This window comes from Diadema antillarum, unplaced genomic scaffold, assembly GCF_040938485.1.
Source record: "Diadema antillarum isolate AM-2024a unplaced genomic scaffold, OU_Dant_1.0 seq00001060_RagTag, whole genome shotgun sequence".
NCBI classification, from domain to species: Eukaryota; Metazoa; Echinodermata; class Echinoidea; order Diadematoida; family Diadematidae; genus Diadema; species Diadema antillarum.
In genome coordinates, this window is record NW_027271887.1 from 19,354 (window position 1) to 31,956 (window position 12,603).

At 39.1% G+C, this 12,603-nt stretch overlaps 1 protein-coding gene across 1 annotated transcript; it reads right to left on the bottom strand.

Annotated features, from left to right (window-relative positions):
- Positions 1 to 5,695: 5,695 nt before the first annotated feature.
- Positions 5,696 to 10,475, bottom strand: LOC139743223 (zinc finger protein 862-like). Its single transcript, XM_071653718.1, has 6 exons — positions 9,978 to 10,475; positions 8,761 to 9,387; positions 7,801 to 7,934; positions 6,927 to 7,147; positions 6,317 to 6,440; positions 5,696 to 6,034 (listed from the first exon to the last, which is right to left on the bottom strand). The coding sequence occupies exons 1-6, from the start codon at positions 10,473 to 10,475 to the stop codon at positions 5,701 to 5,703; spliced, it is 1,938 nt and encodes a 645-aa protein (XP_071509819.1). The 3' UTR covers positions 5,696 to 5,700.
- Positions 10,476 to 12,603: the final 2,128 nt, after the last annotated feature.

Sequence of the window (12,603 nt, forward strand, 5' to 3'; positions counted from 1 at the left end):
GAGCCGAACCTGTCGATCAAAAGCAGGGCCGAGTAGCTTGGCCGAAGCATGCCCACTACGTCTGAAGGGCCAATGAGATAGGCCCTTGACAGATATAGGGTTAACCCTTTACCATCCATGTAGCCACTATTATATGGACATGACCACAGGACATTTAGATTTGAAACCCTCTAGCTTAAACACTTATTCTGCCTCGGCCATGAAGTAGTGCCAGAGGCATTATGTTTTCGGGTTGTCCGCCCTTCTGTCCATCTGTCCTTCCGTCTTTCTGTAATGAATTTTGTGGACAGCGTAATGAATTTTGTGGACAGCATAACTAAAAAAACATTTGAGTTATCTTAATGAAACTTGGCATGTATGTGTATTAGGAGGTGAAGTTGTGCCTCTTAACTTTTGGGTGCACATGCTCAAGGTCAAATGCTTAAAATTTCACTATTTCCCCCTTGTCTATGCAATACTTTAAGATATTTTCTTGAAACTTAGTGTATACCTCTATCACCCAAGTAAGATTCTCTGGTGAAAGGTTAAGGTCATGAGGTCAAAGGTAAAAAGGTCAAGTAAAAATGTTAACATTTCACTTTTTTCTCTGCATCTGACTTTGTTCAAGGTATCTTCATGGAACATAGAATGTATGCATGTACTGACTGGCCGTGATTATCTAGGGATCGTAGGGTTTATTGGGTCAAAGGTCAGGGGTCAAAGGTCAAGGGTTATACTTCAATTTTACTATTTCCCTCATTTTCATGCAATGCCAGCAGGATTATTTTTTTGTTAACTTGGTATATATGCATACATGTGTAACGAAATAGAGATTCTCTGGGAAGCTTTTTTTCTTTTGCTGAAGGTTAAAGGTCAAAGATCAAGTGAAAGTGCTGAACTTACTTTTTCCTCCATATCTAGGAAGTGGTTCAAGTTCGGCCAAAAAAACCCCAAATTGTTTGCCCTTAATTGTCAAAACCCAAGAAGGTCCAAAGGTCGTTTTTTTTTTACATACCTGCACCATGTAGGCCCCATCTGTTTCCGCGTTGCACTGAAGAAAGTCCAGACCTTTCTTTTCCATCAAGTCTATGACCCGATTGTACAGTACATCTCTGTCGATTAATGCCGAGTCTGCATTTTTTCTTTGGGGTAGTGTCCGCCTTTTTGTGGACTGCATTAGGACCTCCAATGCATAATTTGTGGCTTGATTCTTTGCTGACAAAACTTCCGAGTTCTAGTTCAACTTTGTACAGGATGTGGCACAAGTTTAAAATGGGATTCATTCAAATCTACGTCTTGCCAGGGCTCGGTAGGCGAGGCAGAAACACTCGCTAACAAACACTTAACATTTAAATCTTTATTAAATTTTGCAAACAGCTCCAAAAAAGTACCTTCCTGTGAGATGCTGGCAACTGAACTCCAAACAGTTTTGCTGCAAAAGTAGCCATCTTTGCAGTGGCTCTGCGCTGCGCCGCAGCGGTAGCCAGCTAGCGCACTACCCATCATGTGCATTACATTGATTTGATTTTGTGCACGTTCACACACGTGACTCAAAAGGTACACTAGCATGCAATGCATGCTATGAAACATAGCCTTGCGGGCCCACGCGGCCCGACCACGATTGCGATGGGTCGATGAGATGAAAAAAAAACATTTTTAGGCTTTTTTTCCAATTCTTTCTTTAGCTTAAGATGGATAATTTTGGGTTGAAAACCTTTCACAAATTTTCAGAAGATGAAATTTTTGGAAAAAAAAAAAACTTGAAAGAGCAAAAAAAAAATACCAACCCGAAATTTCCGTTATTTTTGGTCGGTCGAGAAGGGCAAACAAACCATTTTTTTTTTTAGCCTTATCTTGAAACTTAGTACATATTTATGCCTGTTCTGCGTGACAGTGATTCTCTTCTGAATTTTAGGGTCAAAGGCCAGATGAAATGGTACAATTTACTTTTCAATACAGAAATTGCACTTAATTTTCGCCATACCTTGAAAATTACTCAATGCATACACTTACAAAAGGGTCAAAGTCAAGTTAAAGTCCAAAAATCCCCAAATGCATGCCCTTCTATTCATCCAATTAAACCTAGGTCAAGGAAGATGAACATTCCACACATTTGTGACAAACATGTAATTTTAATATTTTGCCAGTTTTGTGAAAATGTAATCACACATTGTCCACATGTACTATAGACGTATTAGGAGAATCATGCATTATGGCAGAGGCATACCAGTCGCCACAGTGACATTTCTAGTCATGCTACTGCAATGAGTCATGTATCATTTAAAAGCTTAAACTTCAAATTTTTGTTGACATTTTATAAATTTGAGTTCAAGGTCATTACACAGCAAAAAGTCATGATGTAATACAGTCAACTTCGGATACCTCGAATTCGTCGGAACTGAAGAAAGTGGTTCGATGTACGCGAAATTCGAGGTACACGTACGTACGTCGAATTTTCTTCGACTTATCGGACGTTTATCGATGTTCAACATGGTATCTGTTATAGTGCCTATCGATTGTTTACAGTAACATGCTTGTCAATTGGAACTGAATCGACTTTTATATGAATGAATTGAATGAAAATCGGAATTGAAATAAAAAATTCAGAAATGAAGATATTGGTGTCCCTATCGCGCCACCAAAAAAAGTCGGATGTTTGCCTTTACTTTTGAAAATGAACAGCAGTAACAATCGTCTCCGTAAGATACTAAGATAAATGTCGAATGTTTGCTCATACTTTTGGAAATGAAAAACGATAAGACTCAGCTCCGTATGGTGCTAAAACTAATGTCAGATATTTGATTTTGCGTTCGGAAATGAATAAGGATAACATTCGGCTCCGGAAGACGCTGAAATAAATGTTGAATATTTGCTTTGATGTTCGGAAATGAAAAACAATGTTCAACTCCTTACGATTGTTAGATAAGTGTCGAATGTTTCCTTATACTTTCGAAAGGAAATAGCAATAACATTCGGCTCCGGTGGATGCTAAGATAAATGTCAGATGATCGCTTTTATGTTGGAAGTTGCAGTACTATTCTGCTCCGTACGATGTTAAAATAACTGTCTGATGTTTGCTTTTAAATTTCGAAATGAATAACAGTAACATTCGGCTGCGTTCAATGGTAAAATTAATGTTTGATGTTTGCTCTGACGTTCGGAAATGAGTAACAATAACATTCAACTCCTTACGATGATAAAATAAATGCTGGATGTTCGCTTTTACGTTCAAAAGTAAATGGCAATAACATTCAGCTCCGGAAGATGCTAAAATACATCTCGAATGATTGCTTTTATGTTTGGCATGTTTGGAAGTGAATAGCAGTAACATTCTGCCCCATATGATGCTAAAAAAAATATTGGATATTTCCTATTACATTTCGAAATGAATAACAGTAACATTCAGCTACGTTTGATGGTAAAATAAACGTCTGATGTCAGCTTCGACGTTCAAATATGATAAACAGTAACATTCGGCTCCGTACGATGATAAAATAATTGTCAGATGATTCATTTCACTTTCGGAAGTACAGGGGTCGCGCTTAACTTTTTTTTAAACTAGCCAGGCGGACCAGTTAGACTCAATTTTGGCTAGTCCGCAAAATTTTTGGCTGGCCAACAGAAAGTTTTAACTAGTCCGTCAAGTTTTTTTAATTCCATGAAGACGTGTTAATTTGGGGAGTGCCTGAGTATTTATAAGTTATTGAATAACAATGGTCTCCCCCCCCCCCCCCATGAATGTCTAATAGATGTATCAGCAAATGTCATGGGATTTCACATTGAGTAAAAGTCTACTTAGTCATATTTTACTTGCTGTTTTGTTTGTAATACTTTTTCATTTTGATTTTGCCATGGTATTCTTATCAATAATTGTCGATAATTGGTTGAAACTGTTTATTTCTTTGTGCATGAGGCCCCAGCTCAGCTTACTGGGGATCCCCCTGTTAGTACATGGACTTTTTATCATTATGTCCCCGTTCTTTGTCACAATGATTTTCTTATCTCATTACTATGCAAAATCAACCATGAATTATTATGAACCATGTGTTTATTTCTGAAAGTGAACATAGTTGATATATACAATTATACCATACAGAAACAATAAAATGAAACGAAATTATCACATGGGTTTATCATGATCAGCTGCATCATCCGTATTCATCATCATCACCTTTAGTCATGCTATATCTGTATTTGTGATACTCATAGACACAAACAGGTTCTTAGTGTAACGACAACAAATAGAGTCGGGACTCGCAATGTTGGTTATGAAGACCAGCTCTTTTTAATTTGCAGCAGGATCATCAAAACCGAACCAGGGTGCCATTCAACCCAATCCCTGAAGGATGTAAACAAGAGAATCTTGAGGTCACAGTCAGAGAGCGTTTCTTGCTCGAATGAATCTTCTACTTGAACAATGTTCTTGAACTTGTTCATTAATGTCTCACTAACTTGAACATTACAAGTAGTCACACAAATCATAATAATGAATCTGAGCAGACTAATTAGCAGATGTAATTGACAGATACCACATATAAAGATGATTGTAACTCAATCCAGCCGGCAGCAGATTTCAATATTCTCTCAATCATGAATACAAAACTCAACATTATATGGCAAGAATCAATTTGCTCACTCTCAGGACAAAGAACCAAACAGTACTGCATTCAATACTGGGCATCCATAAAGTTCTCTATATACTTAAACTGCTAAACACTCATAAAAATCATCTTCAGTAAGGAAGATATGGCCACAATATAATCATGCATCATACAGTCACCGATCAAGATGTTGTGAAAGTAGCAATGAACATTATCTCCAAGTTGTCAAGTCTATCTTTTAACCAGCTTTTTTTCTAACAAGTTCTTATAAATATTTGTCAACTCGACTCGACTTCCACTCACATACCGATAAACAATGTCATCCAAAAATCAACCAGTCTGCGAGTCTGGGGCAGGTTTGAGCCACACGATTCAGAAGTCAGATAGGCCTATATATGAACGACAATGAAAACTCATGATGTGCCCATAATGCACATTTGCATCACTCTGTCCAACATAATGATAACAAAGGACCCCTATTTCAATTCAATTTGAAATAGCTACAATGTTATCACTGATCTAAAGCGCAAGTAGCAGCTCATCGAACACTACTTGTATCTAGACAACATACTAGACTCGAGCTAGAATTCATACTTTAAGTTTGACAAAGAAGATATACCCCTGCTGGAGACAAAGATAGCTCACTCTCAAATTCTGCTCACAATATCTTGATGTTTCCTCGTCAAAGATTCCAATATGAAGTGAGGAGAGGAAAGCTTCTCTATTATTGGATTTAGGACCCTTCCCAAAGATATATTTTAACTTTAAATTCCAATCCACCGATGCACAGTTCTACTTCACTTTTACTACCACTTTGTTTGAGTGGAAGGCTATCACTGGCTATGAGGTCATAGCTTGACCCAAGGAGGGCAGAGAGTGGACATTATGCCCAAATTTGGCAAGTAACTGTGGAGAATGTGACTGGAAGGATTGGACTTCCTGAATGACGCAGGGTGACTGGTCACTCATTTTCCAAAAAACATTTCTTTACTTTTTGTTATAATTTTGATTCTCAGAAATCTTTCTTTCTCTTTGTTTTAGCAAAACACCACAATGTTACATTAACTTGTCTTGGATTCTTGGTAAGCAAGGTAGTACTAGGTAATTGCGTAAGCATTAATCATTCTCGGTCGCTGTCAGTGTCACTGCTGTCAACTTGGAAACGCCGCCTCCTGGGTCCTGCGGTGTTCCACAATTGAATGGCTGGGTTAGGGTCGAACTCTCCGATGCTGGGGGCGTGCAGAACCACCATCATCTGGTCGCCCACAGCATCATCATTGAGCCTGGTACGATGAGCGGTTTTCACAAGTTTCAGCTGGCTGAAGCCACGCTCTGCATCAGCTGAGCTTGCAGGTATGGTGAGCATCAAGTCAACAAGGGAACAGATGTGGGGGAAGTCATCTTTGTGGAGAGTGATGATGTCACTCCAGGAGGCGTTTGTCACTGTCTTGTATCTACATCACAACAGAAAATAATAAAAACAACAATCACGATCTGAACTAAATTTGGAAAGTCAATGTACATTCTATTTACTAGTAATTTTTACTGAATTTATTTTCAAGTACGTAAAGTGTAAGACATGTAGATCAGGCTGCAAACTTAGGATTAATATTTAGAGCTGATGAAATGATGTTTCAAAGAAAAACTCATAGGAATTTATTACTGAGCCTTAGGCTTTGCATATCCACGGACCCCCACGTCACGAGAAATTTGATCATGATACACAGCTTACTTACTTTCCATAGATTCTCTCCTTGAGTAACTCCCACTCCACCTCCGCCTCCGTTGTAGCCACGCCAGCTTCTGTGAGGACTGGGGCAAAGTGTTCGGTGAGGGTCCTCACTTCCTCACTTCCAAAGTCTAGTGCAGTGATCAAAATAAATTTTACAACAAAAAATGTTGTAAGATGAAAGTTTACTTACAAAAAAAAGTGAAATTATATTACTACACTTTTTTGAATTCCTCCCAAATGATAAACTACAGAGAGAAAGGGTGTCACTTAGGCTTTAAATTTCATTCATTGCAAATTCAGATTTTGTCTGTCAAATGAACAAAGTGAAAGTGTGTAAATTTTAGAGAGAGAGAAAAAAAAACAACAACATCATGTGCATGCAAGTTCTGGCCTAGCAAAAACAGGATCCAGAATCAGAAACTGAACATTTAGTTTCTATTTTGATTGATTATCAACATAAAAATTAGACTGTACCTGGCCTGCTAGGTCCCGTTTTGTGAAGAGTCTGGTTATAATTGATTATAATTTCTTTCATAAGCTGTCTAAGGCAGCTGTGTATACAGGAAATCTATAATTGCTAATATTTTATTGATAAAATGGGGCCCTGATTTTACCTTCTGAATCTGGATCCTCTTTGCTTGGCCAGAACTTGAAGCTTGAGATCTTCAGGGCGGAGAGTACTGTAGTTTTCATGTCGGCGAACCTACCATCCAGACTTTTCTCAAGTCCAGACAGGACTGCGATCATAGCAGAGTTGATATCTCCAGGTCCAGTAAGGGTCTCTCCCTGGAAAACCCCATCCTCACCGAAAGTCTGGAGATTTGGCGTCATCTTCCTGTTTCAATTGAACGAACAAAATTTTAAAGGATGATTAATGGTTCACAATTTTAACAAAAAATAACATTTCTCCGTATAAATGTTAAATTAAGGTAAAACCAGGTAAAAGATTAAATTTCATATCTAAGAGTCACATTAGCTGCATTCGACATTGTGATGGAGTGACTTTAGAAGAAATTGAAAAACTTTCATATTTAAAGACCAAAGGTACACAAGACAATTATGTAATACTAGTTCAGTAGCAGATCTGTTGTGGTCACTCAGTTTGATAGCCAGTGATTGAATAGGGTAGCACATATTTCTGTCTTCTTAATATTACAGCTTCTTGTGATACTGATGATTGACTTATGATGTCACACATTATGATTACAATCAAAGCTTGACTTTTGATATTTTAAGGGGTAAGGCTTAGCAGATCACTCAAAAATAGATGGAAAAATATTCTGAATACAGTAATATCAAAAAGTCATAGATCAATTTTGCATATCCTCATACATCAGCAAAGCACTTTTTTTTTTTTGGTATGTCACTCAGGTTCATTTTATTGAAAGAAGGGAAAAAGAAAGAAAAATTATCTGTTCTTGTACTTAAGCAGCGTTGCTGTAGCTGCCTGGATGGAAGCCGCAACCTCAGCTACAGTGTTGTTGGAACGGTGCGCTTCCAAGGAGACCCTGGAAAGCACGACAACAACATCCAACATAAAGTGCGCAAACTTCATAAGATCGTGCCGCCGAAGTTGCTTGAGAAATTGCTTTGCTTTCCCTCTGGCCTGGTTCGACTTCAACCTGTAAAGAGTTTTTATAGATATAAAAACAAACAAACACACAGTTGGATCATTGTCGAAGACACTACATGAGTGATCAATTAAACCAGATTACTAGTACTGACTGCTACATATGATGACAAAAAGTCTACACGCGAACGGTGACAAACAATGAGCTATGACGTAGATCTGTCATTTCCATTCTACCTGGTGTTCACAGTGCGTTGAGCATTAAAGAATAATACATCAATTCATGAGGCAATCACACGCCCCAAATGCTACTTTGAGCTAATGTATTAATGAAATCTGAATAGTACTAGTAATACAAAGACGCGCGCACCTAAATACAAATTGTCATGTCACGAATTTGCATACGCGCTACATCACGATCACACGTTGACCCAGGATTGACACCTAATTTTCAACTCAAAAGGTACTTCTACTACAGGGCTACTGATGCAAAATTTTCACAAAACTCTAGAAATGAGGTATGTAGAGCAAGCTTGAAATCCAGATTTTCATAAAAACCAGGTGCACAAGACATATTCTTGGAGGTATGAGTTCGTAACGTCGAGAGTCCATACAGTATGTCCTTTACCTGATGATGCGCTATGCGCGGTGCATTTAAAAACGCTTGTTTCCTATGGAGGATGTCACCACACTTTTTGTAATGAAACAGTTTGTTCATCTTGGTTTACCCAATAAAATTTGAAATACACCCTATTTAACCCGGGACAAATGATTCTTCGATTTACTTCCAATAATGCACAACAATACATATGTGAACATAGTGATAATTACAAACACACAAAATTTATACAAATTTATGATTATGATATTGATTATACCTGTTCAAGGTGGGTCAGCGAAGCCTTATATCCAAGCATGATCTGCTGCAATGCTCTCTGCAGGTGAGGAAGCCATCTAGTCCCCCCTGTCCTGGTAGGAATGGCCACCTGCTGGTTCACTGCATCTGCTGCCAGTTTCAGTCCACTGCGATTTTTGGGGCTATTGTGATAGAAGAGGTACAGCCCCAATACCAGGGTGGACAGGGTGGAATACAAGGCCACATTCTTCAGAGCATCTTTAAACGCGAGTTCTAGTCTGTACGCTGTGCAGTGGACAGCCTGCAAAACTGGACTATGTCTCGTCTTCAGCAAGGTTGCCACTCCACTGTTTTTCCCCATCATTACTGATGCTCCATCGGAACCGAATCCAATCAGTTTCTTTTTGAGGACTTCACTGTTGATTTGAAGATTTTTGTCAAGCCCGTCTGTGATTGTTCTAGTGATGGATTCCGCATCCGCTTTAGCAACACTGGACACTCCAACGAAGTGGGTTTTCGTTGTTCCATCGATTGCATATCTGACATACAAAATCTCTGCTTCTGTAATGGATGCATCAGTCGTGCCATCAGATATGAGCGAGATGTATTTCGCCCTCTCAAGATCCTCCTTCAGCTTGAGACGTTCAACCTAGTAATAATGCAAAAATTATGAAATTATGACTGAATTGTTAACTATTAATTGGTACTAAAAAGTATATCATTGATGTTTTGAAATGCATTTTGATTTTGATTTTTTTTTTTGGCTATAAAAAAGTTTTTACAAGATTTCCAGTGAAATAAGAGAGTCTATACTAAGTTTAAATCTACATCAGATATCTTAAGAGTGTAGGCTTACTGATTATTTTACAATGATGGAAAATACACAGAATAGAACTACTCAATGTCTACTTTCTCGCACTTCTATGCTGGTATTTTGTAGAAGAGGTGCCCCCCCCCCCCCCCTTTGGGCTTTGCCTTTAGGCTCTACCTTTATTTTTGATAAGTAACCAGAAACATCGTAACCCTACGGAACCTCGGCACCTCAACCTGTCTCGTTGAATAATCACCCATTTGTCATGTCCACCCCTTCTCACTAATTAAAGCTAACCTGGGAGAGGGGGAAGGGGATTGCTATATTAGGCCATTTACTCCAATAACTTAATAAATTCTTGCACTTACCTCAGCAATGTAGTGGATGAACTGTCATGCTGATTTGTCAGATGTGTACATATGACCTACATCAAGCCCTTTAGCAGCATCGAGTTCGGCCATCCATGAGAAGTCACTGAAAGGTCTACAATGGACAGCGACTGCATGGGCGTTGCGAAAAAGCAGCTGAAGTCGTGCAAGAGATAACGGATTCAATGTGGTCACCATCATTTCCGCTGGGCTCTTTCCGGGTGCAAACTCTTTTGCATTCTTTTGACTGATCGCGCAGTGGTGATTTTCGCTGCGAGCGTGACTTTTCACTGAGTCTAGCTTGAAGTTGTCAGTGCCTTCGTAGAAAGGATTCTGACGCATCCCTCCCGTCGCTCCAGTCTGCTTTTCCTCACGACATACTTTGCAGTACATTACGTGTTCTATGTCATCAAAGGCAAGCCAGTCAAAGTCCTTTTCCCATTCTTTTCTGTATGCCCTAACTCGCTTTGTAGAGTCGTATTCCTGATCCCTGGCATGTTTTTCTACCTTCGAACTCGGCTCTGCAGGTTTCGAGGCGCCGGGGATGTAACGCCACATTTTGAGTGATATCAAGTCGGCTCTCAAGTCAGAACACCTGGCTGGAGAAGCAGGGCCTACTACGACAAGATTGCGATCGATCGCGATGATGATCAACAACTAGCTTTCCACAGCTCATCCAGCCGCTGGTTGAAACGAAAGTAGCTTCCGCCGGCAATTCAAGCACGTGGACGTGACGCGTCAGGTCGTGCAACAGTCACAGCGCGCGAGTGTAGTGACCAAAGATATAGTAGAGATAACAAGCATGATACGAAGACGCGCGATAAAAATGGACACAAAATCATTGGCTACCTACATGACGATTCAAAAGTGAGCTAGGTACAAACTCATTACACCTAGAAACATTCATTTCCAAAAGTAGTGATATTTTTATTATCTTAAAAAGATTTAAAAATCATACTCGTAGCTTTTTTTTCCCATTAAAGGGATTATTTTGAAGAACGGGATTGAAAAGTAATAAGGATTAATCCATGGAGGTAGAAATTTGGCAACAACATGATCTAAAAATAGAGTTACACTCCCCTTAAAGACGCTTGATAAACAATGTTCAACAACTTCAACAACTTCAAAGACAGTGCGTTTTAGGCAAAGACGCACATCACATGAGACGGTCGCGCCATCTTTGAAGTTAATAGGTATTGTGGCCTCAGGTGATGTGCGTAATAAAAATGTGAATAAACGTGTACATTTTGGGAGTGAAAACTAATTAAAATTCTATTTTGAAATTATATTTCACTGAAAATGGAAGGTGTTTCTCTTAAATGCCACGAAACTTTGGTCACCTTATCATGTTTAGGCCTACTACAATTTTGTTTTTTTAAAATCTGTAGCAGTTAGGCCAGTCCGGCTCACATTTCTCTCCCTCCCCCCCCCCCCCCCCTTTCCCTCTCTGTCTGTGGGTGGGTCATTCCATCCTCTTTGCTTGTTTCATTTTCTCCTCAAACAATCACTTTCCTATCGTGTGATATTATGACAGTGAATTCTCCGATGATGATTTGCGAGCCTCCGCTCGCCAGAGTGTCTTACAGCGGATACAAATTCCAAGTATTCTAAGCCAGACTACAGCGTTACAAATTCTCTGTCATAACCGGCTATCACCTGACACTCGCTTACCTGTGCAACGTGCATGAATTAAGCCGCCCATAGACAATCCAAAAACAAGGTTATCGCTTGTCGACAAAACCCTTATTTTATGGCTTACCACTGATTTGTAACTTTCTTTAACCCCCCCCCCTTGTATACTGCTTGATACCGACCAGAGAGGTGAGTCACCTCCCTGCCTTTTAGATACCGAGTACTCATTTGTTTCAAATTCAAAATCACAATGAAAAGAAATGTGCGAGAACAAGATACCCGTCTCATCAACAATTAATATTTATTGAATTAAATTTTGATTGTTGCCAAATTGAATAGATTCACGTGCACAAAGGTTCAAAGTTAATGAGAATAAAAAAAGTTCGCTTTACACAGATTTGAAGGGCATAAAGATAGATGAAACTGCTGTAGTGTTACTGTCTGTAATTCGGTCAGCTTTTAAAAACAATCAAAATGTTTTGAAATGTTCTCTGAAATCATCACGCATTATGATTGTAGATCTATGTATGCATCATCATCATTCTTCATCACCACCATATTTTACAGGTCGGGGCAAGAACCATGCCTTCTCGGAAATGTTGAAATTTATTTACGAACGCGTGCACGCCGTAAACACACGTAACACAACAAGCTTTAAAATAGTGAACAACAGGTCGTTCATTCTTCTTCTTTTTTTTTTTTTTTAGTTTCCAAACTAACTTTAGTAGTGCAAATGTAATTACGCCCGTGTTTTAGGGAATAATTACTTTTCTTATTTTTTTTTCATTCTGGCCTTTATTCCTTATCAATCCGCTCTCTCCTAGTACAGCATAGCTACTAGAATATTGCAAGTCACGTTTTGTTTGTAAACATGTGTACCGCCAATGGCATCACTCTCGATCAATCAACATGCGCACATGATGGTGCCTTCCTGGAAGCATACGTTCTTCATACGTCACACAGCTGTATTGAACACCAGCTCAGCGCAACGGCATGCAATATGGCAAGCCCAATTCAAGACTCGACCAGAAGATAAAACAACACAAACAACAAC